This window comes from Hyaena hyaena, unplaced genomic scaffold, assembly GCF_003009895.1.
Source record: "Hyaena hyaena isolate Hyena2069 unplaced genomic scaffold, ASM300989v1 scaffold_614, whole genome shotgun sequence".
Lineage (NCBI taxonomy): Eukaryota > Metazoa > Chordata > Mammalia > Carnivora > Hyaenidae > Hyaena > Hyaena hyaena.
The window spans coordinates 300,098-318,227 of record NW_024081244.1 but is presented as its reverse complement, the minus strand read 5'-3'; the positions used below and the strand labels follow the sequence as shown (position 1 = coordinate 318,227).

Genomic DNA, 18,130 nt, shown 5'->3' with positions numbered 1-18,130 from the left:
GGAGGGAAGCAGACGGGCGTCACTGTAGGGGAAGAGAGAAAGACTTTGCAAACAGAAGACAAAGGCACGGTGCGCACAGCGATATTCCGAGTATTACCGGGGTGCTGACGCGGAAACTAAGAGAACGGACAGGACTTGCTGAGTAACTGGATCCACGAGGGGAGGGTAAGCGGGGTCAGAAGAGAACCTGGCGAAGGAAAGGCAACGTCCAGAGCAGAACAGAGGGCTAGAGCTCCAGTGGGACTGGGCAGGAGGCCATCCAACAGCGGGGGTGAGGGGGGGGTCACAGGGACTGGGAAGGCTGATGTTCTTCCAAGGATGAATCAAGAAAACACGACCAGCTGCCTCTGGGAACGTGAGGCCAGAGGCAGCCCAGGGAGCGCTCCCTGGCTGAAAGTGAAGAGGCTGTAAAGACTGTATTTCAAAATTATTCTCTACTCTGAAAGCATTTCACGTTAGACAAGAACTCCAATTATGCAATTTCTTTCTCTTATAACAGTCAGAGTACTGTAATACGTAAGTGGGTATATACCTGAGTAATGACTCTATGTAAAGGTAGCGTGGTGTAGCAGAAAAACTACAGACATAAAGTAAGTAAGATATACTGTACCTTTAGGTGACAATGAGGTTTTAGATAAATTTAAATGCTTTAATCCCCTTGGGAGTTTGGCAAATTGAATACTTAAAGAGGACACACCTGAGAAAGAAAAAAAAACACATAATTAAAATTTTCAAGTTCTCAGAACTGCATTTGTTTTATCATGTCGAAAAACTAACCTAACTTGATTCCAATTTAAGTGATCATTTTTTCTTTTCTACCATCAGACTTTATTTTCTAATTATCTACCATCACATCACACATCCGTTTTTTCTGTCCTACCTAAAGGACAGGGAAAAAAGGAAGACTATTTAATTAAGCATAACAATATCAAAACTTCACCATTAGAGATGTGTTTCTTTGAACTGAAGTGTTACCCTCTTCCATATAGTCCTATTTCAAATGCAAATACTCAGGAAGAGTGACATAATTGCTTCTTTTTAACCTGTGTCTTAATGAGCTGATCACTCTTCTGGGTGAGCAGATGCATGCTACTTAATTATTGTCAAGAAAATGGAATAATGTTAACTATTGAGATAACAGCTTCACTTTTAGCACACGGATTCCAATACTTAATTAGCTTCTAGCTAACAACCTCAGACAAAGCATCTGAGTGTTTATCTTCTTAAAGGTGGGTTGTGTAACTTGAAAACTGACAGTATTCAAAACCAGATAGTCTCGAAATTGAATGGCCAGACCACCGGGAGACTGTGAACACTCACTTCACCCATTCGAGGACTGCAGAGTGAAGACTTTCACTGGGAGGAGTAAGTCATACATGACGATATGCCCTTCCTATAGATCTTTCAACCAACTTCCTGCTATATCTGAATGCTCACCTTCCCAGGGGCCTGGGAAGGTTCCAGAAACAATATTAACCATACGGTCTCCTAGACTAATTCTCAAATTCCATGCACTGATAAGGAGACACTGTGCTCACTGCTTCCCTATTATATAACCCCAAATTCTCTACACATTTATCAAAGTTTATCAAGAAATAACTACTGTAGAAATAATCTAAAGGTCATGCAGCTTGACTAAGCCTCTAGATAGGTATCTCACCAAGACAGTGGATGTTCTGAAAGCCCGTATTTACCTCCCCATAACATTTCCCAAATAAGTTTGAAAATCACTGGATTAAATTATGTCAAATAGGTATTTTTTTAATGTGAATATTTTTATAGAGATTTGAACATGCTAATCCATATTGTTAATTACAAAGAGGGAGCAGGCTGATTTTCCTTGACACATTCTTGCAAAAGAATGTATCACTTGTAAGTTAACTGGGAGAGAGGGAAAAGGGAATCACTGTATTATTTTTTTAAAGTTTATTTTGAGAGAGACAGAGAAAGCATGAGTGGGGAAGGGGCAGCGAGGGGCAGAGAATCCCAAGCAGGCACTATGGTACTTTGGTACTGTCAGTGAGCCAAAACCAAGAGTTTGACACTTAACCAAGTGAGCCACCCAGGGCCCCAAAGGAGTCATTTTAAAAATGTTATTAATCCAAAAGGAAGAAAAGGAAAAAAAAAAAAAAAAAAAAAAAAAAATGGGGAAAAAAACAGATACACTGTAGATTGCCATACAAATAAATCAATAATTAAAATAAATGTAAATGTACTAAATGTACAAATAAAAAATTGATTATCTAAACAAAAATATCAGATGCTTTTAAAAAAATATTTAATGATTATTGTCAAGAGATCCAGAGAGAGAGAGAGACAGAACACAAGCAGGGGAGGGTCAGAGAGAGAGGGAGACACAGAATCTGAAGCAGCCTCCAGGCTCTGAGTTGTCACCACAGAGTCCGACATGGGGCCTGAGCTCATGAACCGTGAGATCATGACTGGAGCCAAAATCAGACACTTAACTGACTGAGCAACCCAGGCACTCCTCAGATGCTTTCAAGAAACAGAAAAACAGTACATGTATTCAGAAGTGAACCTAAAAGCATGTAAAAAGATATATGCTGCAAACACTAACAAAAAGGAAACTAGCATATCTGCAATAATGTAAGACATATTAGATTTTAAGTGGCATATAGATACAATTGAGACATTTTACTAATAAAGAAGATGTAATAGTTTTAAATCTGTATGGTCTGAATAACAAAATTTCAAAATATATAAAGTAAATCTAACGGTAACAAAAGGACAATACATATGTTATCATATACATGCATATATATGTGTGTGTGCTACCTCACAACAAGGGGGTTTTTAAAAACATCTCTGTGGATGATAAAATGTACAAAAAAGGGGATAAAGACAGAGATGATATCAAGAACACAATTTAAAAAAGATGTATGATATATTTAAAACACTGTACCTAATAACCGTAGAATATATTTCTTCAAAGTGCACATGGAGCCTTTATGTACCAAAAGTGACAATATACTGAGTCGTATAGCTCAACAAATAATACAGAGGATGTTCCTTAACTACTGTGAAGTCACAAAGCATATTCTCTAAGTGCTATTACTATTTGGAATTAACATAGGAATTATAACAAAAAAATAATTAGAAAAATCCCCAAATAATAAGAACTTAAGCAAGATATTTACAAATAACAAATGAGCCCCCATCCAAAAAACTCACAATGGAAATCTTTTTTTTTTAATTTTTAAAATGTTTTTATTCATTGTTTGAGAGACAGAGAGAGACTATGAGGCGGTGGTGCAGAGAGAGAGGGAGACACAGAATCTGAAATAGGCTCCAGGCTCTGAGACGTCAGCACAGAGTGCAATGCGGGGCTCAAACCCATGAACTGTGGGATCATGACCTGAGCTGAAGTCAGACATTGAGCCAACCGAGCCACCCAGGTGCCCTTCACCATGGAAATCTTAAAAATGCTTTGATTAAAAATTTTTTAAACTATGATATCAACATTTTAGGGATACAACTAGAGCTATGGTTAGAGTGAAATTTATACTCCTAAATACTTAACGTTAATAATTTTTTTAAAAAGCTGGAAACTAATTATCTAACTATGCCTCTCAAAATATTTGAATTGAAGACAGCAAATTAATCCCCATTTCATCCCAAAAAACAGGAGGAAAAAAGGTAACAAAGGGAAGAAATCTATTAAATAGAAAGCAGCCATAAAATAAATAAATTTAACAAATTCTGGTCTTCATTAACAAGACCCCTCGTGACTGGTTTAAAAAAAAAAAAAGGAGAAAGAGAAAGAGAGGGATCTAACTACTGAAATCAGAAATGGAGAAAAGAAAAAAAAAAAAAATACCAGTACAGATCCTAAAGACATTGCAAATATAACTAAAGGGTATTAAATTTTTTTCTGTAGATCAAAAATGTATCATTTTAGAAAAAATGGACAAATTCCTCAGGAAGTATACAATTTACCAAAACTTACATGAGACGAAATACTCTCAACAGTCTTCTATCAGTTAAAAAAAATAAATACATTATTAAAACCTTCTCCACACAGAAAAGCAAAAGTTGACAAATATAAAAGAATCTATAGTATATAATTCTATATTTATGAAGTTCGAGAAGAAATAAAGCAAACAGAAGTCAGGATCGGAGTCATCTTTTCTGGGTGGTAGAGGGCAAAACACTTGTAGTGCTAGTAACAGTCTACGTCTCTTTCTTGGTAGTGGTTAATGGAGAGTGCTCACTTTGTAAAAATTCATTAAGATGGAAACTTGGGATCTATGGACTTTTCTGAATGTACATCAGGCTTCCATGAAGAAATGTAGGCATGAAAGATAACGGAGGAGGAAAATGTAGATGGCCATGGGTACGCCAATGCCCTTTTAGATACAACCCAACAGCACAATCCATGAGAGACGTAACTGACAAGCTAGACTTCAGTAAAACGAACAAGTTCTGTTCTGCAAAAGGCAATGTCAAGAGAATGAGAAGACATGCCACAGAATGGGAGGAAGTGTTTGCAAGGACTGTTATTCAAAATATACAGAGAACTCTCAAAACTTAACAATAATAAACAAACCAGTTAAAAGGGAGCCAAAGACCTTAACAGAACCCTCACCAAAGTTACCGAGATGGCAAATAAGCATATGAAAAGACGCTCCACATCCTACTTCATCAAGGAAATGCAGATTACAATAACAACTATTAGGATGGCTAAAATCTAGAACACGACAACTTCAAATGCTGACAAGGATGTGGAGCAACAGAACTCTCATCATTCACTGACGGCGGGAATGCAAAATGGAACGGCCACTTTGGAAGACGGTCTGGTGGTTTCTTATAAACTTTAACATACGTTATCATGTGATGCAGCAATCACACCCCTTGGTACTTCTCCAAAGGAGCTGAAAATCATGAAATTCTGAAAAGGGTAAAAACTATGGAAACGGTAGAAAGATCAGTGATTGGCAAGGGTTAGAAAATGAGGGGTTGGGCGGGGAGGCGGAATGAATAGGTGGAGGGCAGAGGAGTTTTAGGGCACTGGAAATTTACAACATTCTAGTGGTGGCTGTATGTCATTGCACATTTGTCCGAACCCATAGAACGCACACTAGGAGTAAACCTAATGAAAACTACAGACCTCGGATGATTATGACATGAAAGGAAAGGCTCATCGACTGTCACAACTGTGGCACGATGGTGGGGGTGCTGATAACGAGGGAGACTCTGCATATGCGGGGGGCAGGAAGGATACGGGAAATCTCTGTACCTTCCCCTCAATTCTGCTGTGAACCTAAAACTGTTCTAAAAACCAAAAGTCTTTTTTAAAAATTGGGTATGGAATCGGGAAGGATACCAGACACTCACTTTTAAATTATGAGAAGACTTATCCCTGCCTACCCACGACCAATTCTCTTATACAGTTTCTGCCCAGCAAAGCATATGCTGCGACAATGTTTTAAAAAGAAAACAACCCATATCCCAAGTCTTCAAATTATGCTGAAAAATATGTTAGATCAAAGTTAAAATCTTCCATTCAACTTCCAATTTGTTGTGCTCAGGCTGACTTTCGACTTGTTTTACTTTGTTGAGAAAATGACCATTTCTACATTTTCACTAACTTCTTTTCTGTGACACATACCTGCTATAGCACAGAAAACCACAAATGCCCATAACTAGACACAAGGCCAGAATGAAACAATTATTTTACACCACTGGTGACGCTACCCATATGTTCATTCTTTAATCAACAATTATGTTTAAAAAAGGAAGCAAGAAAAAAAGGAATCAACAATCCAGCCATATTTTTCTCTGGAAATTGAAAGATCAACAGCGTAAGTAATGAAAGTAATAAAGAGTGAAGCTCCTGAATTAGAAAAGAAGTGAATAAAGCCATGCTTGATAATTTATTTAAAAGAAAAAAGCAGGATGGGGCTCCTGAGTGGCTCAGTTGGTAAAGCTTCTGACTTAGGCTCAGGTCATGATCTCGCAGTTCATGGGTTCGAGCCCCATGTCGGACTCTGCTGACAGCTCAGAGCCAGGAGCCTGCTTCCCATTCTGTGTCTCCCTCTCTCTGCCCCTCTCCCGCTCATGCTCTGCCTCTGCCCCCCCATAGAAAATAAATACATTTCTTCTTTAAAGAAGTGCCCTTGCTAAGTGCAAATGGAATAAAAAATATATATATAATATATATTAAAAATATAAAATATATATAAAAAAATACAAATGGGGTCAGTACTGTTCTTTTTTTTTTTTTTTAATAAAAGAACCAAATTGCAGTAGAATGGACATATAATATCCTATGGGCTCTAGGTGTACCTCATAGTGATTCAATACTTTTACTGATCTTTGAGAAAAGGTAACAACAGATTATTACACAAAGGACTGTCTTCTTTTCTGGAAGGCTCCAGACACAGCCTCGGCAACATGAATACATTGAGGGTGGCTGGCAGCCAAAATCTCAAGAAAAACAAAAAAATTAACCTGCCTGGTACTTTCCTGAAGCCACTTACTCAACAGTGTCATGGCACAAACTGATCATCGAGAAAACATTTCCCCACAAACAAAGGAGAGAAGAGACGTTTCGACTTCTAGCCAGAACCATTCTGTTCTCTTCCCCAAATAAACCAAAACATAGCCTTCAGAGCTGTGAATTAAAATGGAATTTCTCTCTCAAAGCTTTCATTTGGAGACTTCATGAAATGGATTACCCTTCTTGTGATTTTTTTTTTAAACTATGTGTCAAATTTAGAAGGAAAAATGGTCTAATTTTTATGGATTACCCTTCTTGTGATTTTTTTTTAAAGCATGTGTCAAATAGGAGGAAAAATGGCCTAATTTTTACTTCTCCTTTCAAAACAAAACCATTATGGCTTCCTCCGCTTCAAAATATTTATGACTAATAAAAAAAGTAATTATAAAATGTTTAGTGTTATAATTTGCCATCTGATGCTATTAACTTACAAAGACAGGAAATTAAATTTGACACTGCACATTTAACCTATTAATCATGTATGAATTTAAAAACCTATGATAATACCATATAAAACTCTAACACTCGGATATTATAGAATCAGAAGGGTTGTACCCGGTAGGCAAACGGGCTTAAGGGGGTCCTTGTCAAATGAACCCATCAGTATGAACAGTCTAACAAAATCCTGCATGTAGAGTTCTGGTCACAGGAGATGGATAAGCAGACGACCTCCTTCTTGTCTGTTAGAAAGTAGAGAGACTGGAGCACTGGACACGGCAGAACACAGGTGACAGTTAAAATCCTCCAAGTCCTACTAATTCCTACAGCTTCCCTGGAAAGTTCAGAAACACTAAGATAAGGGAATAAACAAAATACAGTCAAACATTTCCATTTCAAAAATAAGGCTGAGGAAAAAAAAAAGATTCAAGAACTAAGAATATAGGAATAGAACACCAGTAGGGAAAGTGAAGTCAGTTGAATGTTCAAATGCCCTAAAATCCAAAGGCAGGCAGTTTTTAAAATCTTGTCTCACCTTGTGTAACCTCAAAAATATCAATTGAATATGGCTGAAATCACGAATCTGAAGAAAAGTCCCTTCCATTTGGTAGATGTCGCACACGGTCCTGGTATCTTGAGATAGTAGAGTCTTTAAGAAAATTTACTGACGTGTTCTGGAATAAGCCAGTGTTTTCCAAGAAGCACACATAAAATTCTTCCCTTCCACTTCCTAAGGAAGTCTAGACAGCCAAATCAGAAAATCACCATCTTGGGATGAGAGACTGACTAACGTTGGCTGATATTCAGGAAATTCTACCCAGGAGCCTCACCAACTAGTATTAGGTATGACTCCACAAGCTTTGTCCAAACCGTGTAGACACATAGTTTCCTCATTTATAAAAAGGGAATAATATTATTTGCATGATTTTACTCCACGAGGCTATTTTATGAATCAAAGGAGGTAGTGAGAGCTAACATTTCTTGAGCGCCCAGTATGTAACAGGTTATTCTTCTCCTGTTATGTGTATTATCTCATTTAATCCTAAGAACACCTCTAAGTGGTAGGTACTATTAATATTTTAAAGATAAAGACATTATAGATACTTGTATTGTGATGAGCACTGACTAAGGTAACAGAACTACTGAATCACTATATCACACACCTGAAACTAACAGAACACTGTATGTTAACTATACTGGAATTAAAAATTTTAAAAAAATAATAATAAAAATAAGGAACAGGAGACATAGCAGTTGAGTAACTTGTCCAAGGAAACTCAGCTAGAAAATGACAAAGCCCAGAACTGAACCCATGTACTTTGATTCCAGAACCCACTGTTACACACTGGAAGACATGAAAGATGGAGAGCACCACAAAATGTAAGTGGCAATTCTAGAATCTGTTTGTCTGTCTTATTCAAAAGCTCAAACCAGAGCCACCACCAGATGGTCAGAGAGGGGGGAAAAAATCTGGGGATGTCAGGTCAACATTTCTGAAACAAAAACATTCTGAGACAGGATTCAAAATCATCTTTAAGCGAGATAATCCAATTTAGAACAAAGTGAGGCGGGGAAGTGGCCGGACATTCCTGACAAGGCCAGACCATAAAAATGAGGGGCAGGGGGAGGGGTAAGCAGGAAGAACAAAAGGTGGAGTATCTGGAACAAGGAAGAAGTCAAGCGTGTGAAATGAGCAGAGAGAGGAGAGCTGCATTCTCCAGAACTACCCAACTCTGATCCAGAAAGTAATGTCAGATCCAAAGGGTTAGTCATGAGGAAATGACCCAGAACACGGTGGCTCAGACACTGGGTCAGCCCATGGATTCATCACACAAAGTTGATAAAGTTGAGCCGGGGCAGAGATTTTTAAGCCTTTTCTACCATGACTCAGATAGAGAAACAGATCTGACATCATGATGAAGGAAACTCATCCAAAAATAAATACATACACATATATTAGGAAACTAAAACCAAAGTTTCCCCAAACAAATGCACTCTGATACTTTCTATTCCGTTCTAGTCCTTCCTCTTCTTTTTTTTCAAATGCATGTCATGAACTATTGAGTTGATTTCATGACCTGCTAATGGGTCTTGACCTACAGTCTTTGAAAACATAAGGGGATGGAAGGTCAAGAGGAAGCTGGGGAACAGCCCTGACCCTGCAACCGCAGTAAGGAGAGCCCATGCATGTGTGTGGCCTGCTCACCGCCTTGTGTGTCTCCTCCACAAAGAGAGACAGCATGCTACCCAGCACCTGAAGCCATGCGCATACACACTACATCCCGGCATCCTAATTCACACCTTTCCCTCCTCCACCACAAGCCCCTTAACAATAGAAGTCTGTCTGTCCTTCATATGTATGACAGGGAGACTGAGCGGGAAATAACAGGAATTTGCTGCATCAACAATCATGTCACAAAGCAAGGAGCCGGACTTTCTCTCTGAGAGTTTTCAAATAAGTCCTGAGTGGATGGTCTAGGTACAAAATCAAATTCGATTTGGTGTTTAAATTCCTCAGACTTCTAGGCTGCTAAACGGTCTTATGTTTTCTTTGAATTTTCTCGGTCTCTTATATAGGTTACACGCTCCAATTATAAATTCTTCCCCATGCTTTTTATTGTTTTCAAACAGAAAATACTGTCACTGAATGGCTCAGAAAGAAAAAAGCAGGAAGTATTTTGCCTGGACTGAAACTCCTATAAATATTTGACACTTAGTTGGATTTCTTATGGGATTTCCATCCCTGAGCAGAAAAACTACCCATCACCTTTAAATATTTAGCCTGAATAAAAAGAAACCTACACAGAATTTGTGTTGAGGCTCAGCCCCACGAGCGAAGGCAGGAAACAGAGGTGCTGGCCATTGTCCAAGAACACTAGCAAGTACAGCAGTGGATGAAACTAGAATGGCCCGAAACAAGGGACGTCCTAGCTTGAGAGAACCTTTCCGGGAGTGTCAAAACTGAGCGCACGTGAGCAGAAACCATGCCAGCAAGTCGCTACGTGTGCACTAAGTTGAGTAAACATCCTTGGAACTACTGTGATTTTAGCTGTTGTGAACGAACCGCAGGTAGATGGAAAGACCCAGAAATCAGGTCTCAGAGGTACGAATGCGGAGAAGAGAAGCCCCGAAACATCATCTTTGAGCGCACGGCCTGGTAGAAAAGAAGCCTCTGTCAACTTGGCCACAATTTTCAATGCAATTGAAAACTACAGAAGGGAATTAAGACGAAATGAAATCAAATTCCAGTTAAAGGAAGTATTTATTGGGTATGGCCAAGGTCTTAGGGGGTTGAGGAGGATCAGGGACAAGGGGCAGGGATGGGAAGGAAGCAGGTGCAGTAGAAACATCCGGATGGATTCAGATGCACCTGCATGAGCAAGCGCTACCACCGAAGCTGAAACCAAAGACGAGTGTCCGACGGACAAAAAAGTGCAGCTGAGGGGTTGAGCCGTACAGTATGGTTCGCAACAGAAAAGGGGACCCAGGCCCCAAAACTCAAACTGTACCTGGCTCCTTTCAGCTGGCATGAGGTGTCTGAGGCTCAACCACATCAGAGGAGCATGAGTCAATCAGCCCCACAATGCCCTCCACCACCGGGCCATGAGCCACAGTCCAGACACCCCGCAGTGTGTCCGCCCGTTTGCCGGCGGCGGGCGGGTGAGCGGCCTCCACGGTGGGGCTATCTCGAGGAACACTGCGATCAACACGCCCAAGTCTTGGCATGAACAGGGGCTCCGTCTCCCTCCAGTGAGATCTAGAAGGGGAGCTGCTCGGTCGTGTGGCAAATCTGTGTTTAGCTTCTGAAGGCGTGTCCAACCCGTGTGCCGAGTGGCTGCACGGTTTTACGTTCCCGCCTGTGAAGCGTGTTCCCCCGTTACCCACGTCCTCTCCAACACCTGCTTCCACCATAGCCGTCCTACTGGTTGTGTAGTGGGATCTCACTGTGGTTTGAGTTTGCCTTTCCCCGATGACTAAGGGGTGTCCCTTCCCAGTCGACTGCGCTGTGGATTCACATCCGTAAGGACCAGCCTCCGTCAACTACCTCCCTCCACTGACTTCGTCTTGTCAGTAGATAAATATGTTTGGGTCCTTCCCATCTTAAAAGCCAAACCAAAACAGCCATGTTGTCTATGAACAGTAATCAACATGTAGATTTACATCCACATTTCTATTCTGTCACATTCTTCATTTTCTAGCATCTGACTAGTAGAGACAACATCTGTTTTTTCCTAAAGAAATTAGAGACAACATCTGTTTTTTCCTAAAGAAACTCTTAAGCCCCAAAGAAACTTCTATCCCAGGGACAGGCGTCCATTATTTTCAGCTGTGGCTTATTCCATGAGGATGATTTCCATGTGTTCTAGCTTTCTAATTCAGCCTCAAACTTCCTTTATTTTTTTATTTTTTATTTATTTCTAGGAGAGAGAGAGAGAGAGAGACAGCGTGAAAAGGGGAGGGTCAGAGAGAGAGGGAGACATAGACTCTGAAATAGGCTCCAGGCTCTGAGCTGGCAGAGCCCGACGTGGGGCTCGAACCCACGAACCGTGAGATCATGACCTAAGCGAAAGTTGGACGCTTAACCAACTAAGCCATCCAGGCACCCCTCAAACTTCCTTTAGATTTTCTATGTTAAATGCTAGGAAGCTCCCCCTCATTTTTGGCTTGAATACCACATGAGCGGGTGTCCTTTTCAACAAAGAACAATGTCCATATCAGGACCACAGGGCAGAACTGACTGTCTATATTTGTATCTTCAGCTCCATTTAATAATTAATCCTCATCAAATATATAACATTACAAGATGAAAGGCTTTTATTCAACAATGCTGCAAAACATTTGCAACAGCTAATGAAAACAAAATATTCCCTCTAGAGATAAAGCTAATTCTTCTTAAACCCCACCCACCCATGTTCTGCTGAGAATTCAAATACTTAAGTCTCACATTCTAAACCTGCTGACTCTTCCCTCTGCCCACACAAACACTTGTAAAGAAGCCTTCTTCTGCCTCATCGTGAACCCCAGTCCTTCATTTTCTCCCTATCATCCCATTCAAACCTGGCTAAATATTCAGAGGTAGAATATTTATCTGCAGTAGATAGAATAGTAAGATGGTCCCCACAATTTCTGCCCCCTGGTATGCACATCCTGTATAATTTCCTGTATAATTAGTGTGGGAGGCAGACTAATGAATATAGGGAACCTTGCTAATGTGATTGGACCACTGATCAGTTGACTTTGAGTTCATCAAAAGGGAGACTGTCCTGGGTGGGCTGGACCCAACCAGGTGCTCTATTTAAAGGAAAGGTAAGCATCAAAGAGATGTGTTCCTTACTGCCTCAAGCACAGAGCAACCTGGCATGTGGTAAGAGGAGAGGCCATGTAGCATGGTTGTGAAAACAGCCTCTGGGTGCTGGGAGTGGTCCCCAATGAGAGCTAGGGAGAAAATAGTGACCTCTGTCCTACACACCCAAGGACATTAATTCTACCAAAACCCAGTAAGCTTGAGCACGTGAGGTCACACACAATCACAGCCGCACCTGACAACTTGATTCCAGCCTATGACACTGAGTGGACAGCCCAGCACACCTGTGCCCAGGCTACTAGCCCAAGGAAACTGTCAGCTAATACGTCCGCGTCGTTTGAAGCTGCCATCTTGGTGGCAATTCGTTATGTAGCCATGAAAACCTAATACAACAGTTTAAAAATCATATCTTCCTTCTGTTTGTATCTCTTGAAAAGAAGTTAATCAGATAATGAATTTTAGCACCGTGTTTTCATCAAAGGGTGGCGAAAATCTAGAAGCTCACAAAGCATGGGTAGAACCTGTTACATAATTACAACCGAGCTTAACCTCATTCTTAGGGTGTGGCTATTAAGACTCCCTAATTCTCTCACAGTTCTGGCCTCAGTAACCACAGGAATGCGACAGTACCTCGGTCCTCCAGCGGGTTGCCAGCAAGGTTAATTGTGTGGAGTCCTGAGTTGGGATTATGCGCTAGAGCGCCAGCCAGTTTTTGTGCGAAATCTCTGCAAGTCAACAAAACAGATTAAATAACACAGAATGTAAAACTGCTTAATAAAACACTTAAAGCTAGAAAAGTTAGAGCGAAGTCAGAAACAGAAAACCTTTCTTTATAATATGAATCTAAGACCATCTATTTGCTAACACCCCACCTATGCTACACAAAGATATATATATATTCCTCAAGAGAGTATCTATAAAAACACAGCCACAATCTGGTTCATTCTGATTAGCCAAAACCTCCTTCAAAAGCAAAAAGGAAATACATAACTGCCCCCTTTAAAGACACATTACAGAGAGCTATTAATAGTACTACTTAGTCCTTCCATAACTGAAAAAAATCCTGAATTGAACCTGCCTTTCACGCAAGTTGTAAGAGGCTGTGTGCTATTATCTTAATTCTCATTTCATGCAATACTCACAACGCAAAACCGACTGCCTTGATGACTGAGTTTAAAGGCTACAACTGCTAACACTATGTTTCAACAAAAATCAAAATCACCATTTTAGGTATGTCGTGCTTAAAATAATACGTTAAATACTGTGACCATGGAACCGTCAACACCCCTCTCTTAGGAGCAGTGAAGTCTTTGTTCTAGCTGATTCGAACTCCACATAAGCATGGGGACTGCCTACTGAACCACTACCTACTACCGAACAGGACAGGTAGGAATTTGGAACGAGAGAGAAATGGCTAAAGCATATCAGAGCAAAGCAAGAAAATTATATGAAATGTGTTATTACCAGGAGTACCATTAACGATACTCATTAAAGCTAGCATTGCATCTATAATATGAAAGATGCTTTCCTAAAAGCACTTTGCATATATCAATTCATTTATCCTCACAACCATAATTCTGTAAGTTAGGCACGACTGTTTTCTCTGTCTTAAAGACAAAGAAACCGAGGCGCAGAGGTGAAGCGATTTGCCCAAGGCCATGAGGCACCTGGCTCAGGTACTCTTACCTGCCACACTGTGCTCCCTCCAGACACCCAGGGACACAACAGTCACAGGTGTGACAAAATCCTTGACCTTCATGATGATGGGGAGCACAGGGATTTTTTTTTAGAAGGGAAAGCACTGCACTATGTATGCGAGTGGCCCAACTTTTTTTGAAAACTATATATTAGTTTTAAGGAAACAGCAGAAAGATTTTAAGCAACCTATTCATACGTTCTGGAAAATACTCACGTTCTAAGTCCAGCGTTCTCTAACACCAGTTCCTCCAGCCGGTTGGACCTACTCACCACCCTCAGTATCTGTTCGCAGACATCAGCGGACTGTAACAGAAAGCATTCTTCGTCCACATCATGAAGTCTAGAGGCGACCTCACTTTGCCCTTACAGACCCACACAGGTGCAAAGTTCTAATCAGATCGGTCATGTATTCGCACCTTCATTCATTCCACAAAACCTGACTGCCATCCCCTATGACACACCATTATGTTGAAGGTCCAGCAGAGTCAATGACATAAAGGACAAAAAGTTGTGCCCTTCAGAGTACACCATCCAACAGGGCAATCAGATAAGAACACAGACAATTATGATAGACTCATTAAAAAGCCACTTGAGGGGCACCTGGATGGCTCAGTCAGTTAAGTGTCTCACTTAACTGAGATTCGGCTCAGGTCACAATCTCATGGTTCGTGGATTTCAGCCCCGCGTTGGGCTCTATGCACAGAGATCAGAGCCTGGAACCTGCTTTGGATTCTGTGTCTACCTTGCTCTCTGCCCCTCCCCTGCTCATGCTTGCTCACTCGCTTGCTCACTCTCTCTCTCTCTCTCACAAAACTATCCAAAAAAATAAGGCCATTTTAGTTGTGCTAGGGCCACTCAGAGGCATATCCCAATTTGGAGAAAACCAAAAGGAATTCCCAAAGAAAGTGACCTCCAGAATGGATAACAAAAGACTAAGTGGTGGCAATAATATGATGCTGATGATGACAATCCTTTTACCAAGCTCTTGTTATGAGCTAAGCCCTGAGCTAACCCTTTATGTGAATCTCATTATAAAACTGTTAAGTATGATTATTTAAATCCTTTATGATGAAAGAAAGAAAGAAAGAAAGAGAGAGAGAGAGAGAGAGAGAGAGGGGAGGAAAGGAAAGGAAAGGAAAGGAAAGGAAAGGAAAGGAAAGGAAAGGAAAGGAAAGGAAAGGAAAGGAAAGGAAAGGAAAGGAGGAAGAGATGGAGGAAGGGAGGGGGTGGGAGGAGGGAATGAGGGAGGGAGTTCCGTGTGCTGTGACATACTATAATCAAAGCAGTTTCTTTACCTAAAATACCACAAAAAATGACAATTCTTTGATTTATCAGATCAATATATATTCAAATGGATTAAGCACCATTAGAACTGTCTGAAATGTAATAGAAATTGACTAGTGAGCATCCTTTAGGAAACCTCACTTGGAAACAGGCAAGTCCCACGCCATCCTAGGCATTTATAATTCTTACCTGGTGTCCGATTCCATTCAGTCTACATTGTTACTTTCACATGGTCCCCTAGTTACTGATGTGTCCCACAGATTGATGAAGGAAGAGGAAAATTAATTCCCATTGACCAAATGGCTGCAATTTACATTACACTGATGGTGGTGATTTTCACAATGGTGACCCCCCTTATCAGTCTAGTTCTGTGTCTTACAATATACAGCCAGGTGAACTGATCTCACTCGGCATTGACATGGTAAAAAGTGATTGCTTCGAAAATGTTTTTGCAGGAATTATCCTAATTTCCAAAAACAATCTATGCTATCATTACCTTTCCAGGGCTACCTCACAGAGCGTCCAGAAAAGCAATTTCCCAAAGCAGGGCTTTCATTTACCCCTTGGGTATAATTACTGTAATAAAAATTTAGTACAGAAAATGTACAGGAAGTATGCTCAAGTTTTCTTTAAAATGCCAGTAGGGGAGAGGTATAACAAGTCATTTACATCTACATTAATTTTGTTACTTTTTACTAAGTGCCAAGTCCATGAAAATAATTGTTTTCTATACTGAAGAATATATAGGATGAAATTTTTAGAGATACACACACATCCCCAAACCTAGATGGCAAGTAACATGTGACCATTACCGCAGTGTTCCCCAAATGTCAACTGCATGTTCAACACTATGCTCACCGGGTTAGGGAGAAAAAATTCTTAACAACTTAAGACAATGCCTCTTCAAGAGCTTGCATTTAGTTAAAAATCAAAAGTATACAATAAGGGGTGCCTGGGTGGCTCAATCAGTTAAGCATCCGACTCTTCATTTCTACTCAGGTCATGATCTCACAGTCCTGGGATCGAGCCCCACATTGGGCTCCATGCTGAGCATACAGACTGCTTAAGATCCTCTCTTTCAAAAAAAAAAAAAAAGTGTACGATAAAAACTAGAGGAACTGCTGTTGGCAACAATCGAACTAATGCAAACTAAAAGGTATATGGGACTTTTATATCTAAAAGGAGCTACACACCTGGCCCAAACATGCCATTTTTTAAAAGATTTTAAAGGACGCCATGACGCTCACTGACTTGCCTAAATTACAAAATCAAGACTTGAGCCAGACCCCTATCTACTGAGTTGTTAATGAGTGGAGAATATGAGGCAGAAAGTTGATCCTAATCGCAAATTTGGCATATTAAAAAAAATTCCCTCTTTCTATTTAAATTAGGGAGCAGGAGTACTAATTAGTGTCATAGGGTCAGCATAATGCATATATGACATATTTTCCTTGTGGTGCCCTTGCACAGGAGGCTTTTATTGAGCCAGAACAATCTTAATCCAGAGAATTTATACAACTTGAGACAAAGTCACTCCTTTTTGTCAAGCATTTCATGTTTTAAAAAGTCCAGGGGCACCTGGGTGGTTCAGTGGGGTAAGCGTTCAGCTTCATCTCAGGTCATGATCTTAACAGTTCGTGAGTTCTGGCCCCACATGGGGCCCCATGCTGGTGGTGCAGAGCCTGCTTGGGATTCTCGCTCTCTCCTCTCTCTCTGCCCCTCTTCCGCTCATGCTTTCTCTCTTTCTCTCAAAATAAATCAATAAACTTTTTTTTAAAAAGTCCAAAGAAGGTGGAATGCTGTCCCTTCCTCCAATAAGCCACATATTAGAAAATGTCCCAAGACTGAATGCCACAATAGCCATCAAAGGGGCAAGTACCCGTTCTTTTTGACTTTGGGTGAAAAACACGAAGAATTGCTATTACTTTTGAAGACAGAAGGCTGATATCCCAAGGGTCATTTTTCATTTTAAATAAAATACCGAATATTAAAAATAGACCCATGCGTATTTTTGAGCTTAAATCTTCGCTGATGGAAAAGCAGTAAAGGGGAGCCCTCACTTCCCATCACCACCCTTCCTTTTGCCCCAGCACACCCACGCAAGCCTCTGAACACGTCCATGCCTTGTTTTCCAGAACAGAAAGGACTGGGTGGGTATTTTCACGCCTGAGCATGCAGGGCAACTGAGAAGAGATTACACCCAGGAGAAATCGTGACAGAAGGCAGCACTGGTGGACAGGACGCACTCCTGTAATGGGGGGTTGGGAAGATTTCCAAAAGTGGGATCTGCATCACCTCCTCAGAGCTCTCTTGGGCCCCATTCAGAAAAATCACCAACTTACAGGGATGTTTTAATGAGCCAGGTAAACTGATTCAGCAGAGAAGCCTTGTTCTCCCTGATCCCACAATCCCTGGCTAATCTACTTCTCATTCCCCGAATGGCTCCCTTTTCCCGGCTGTCATCACCGCTGCCTCAGTCCTGCAAATGGTCCCCAACCCAGCAAGCAGCAAGCAGCAAGCCAGGAGACACTTCTGTCCGCAGGTCTCCCTCCCATCATGCCTTCTGGTCTGCTCCCTGGGAGCTCACCTGCCCCGCCCCCCCCATGCCTAGCTCCATCCACTGACCTCAGAAACTTGCCCTGTTTAGCTGATACAGCTTCCATAATTCACACCCCACACTTGCTCATTTCTCAGCCTCTTTGCTAGCCTGTGACAGCAGCGACAACAGTTACCAGTTAAAAAATGCCTGCAATATGTCAGGGACTATGTTCAAGTCTCTGTCCACATTATTGACTCATCTGATCATCTGCAAAATTAGTTATACGTGTATTGCTATATCCATTCATTTGCTGTCCAAACTAATTTGACATCTGTTTATTATACCA

General features: G+C 40.8%; 1 protein-coding gene across 4 annotated transcripts in view; it reads right to left on the bottom strand.

Annotated features, from left to right (window-relative positions):
* CARMIL1 (capping protein regulator and myosin 1 linker 1) overlaps nt 1–18,130 on the bottom strand; it is a 300,801-nt gene that overhangs the window by 131,225 nt on the left and 151,446 nt on the right. For all 4 annotated transcript variants that reach the window (XM_039257306.1, XM_039257307.1, XM_039257309.1 and 1 more), the window contains exons 10-12: nt 14,176–14,264; nt 12,894–12,988; nt 611–697 (exon numbers count right to left, since the gene is read on the bottom strand). In XM_039257306.1, coding sequence (XP_039113237.1) covers nt 611–697; nt 12,894–12,988; nt 14,176–14,264 — 271 coding nt within the window. The remainder of the gene's footprint in view (nt 1–610; nt 698–12,893; nt 12,989–14,175; nt 14,265–18,130) is intronic.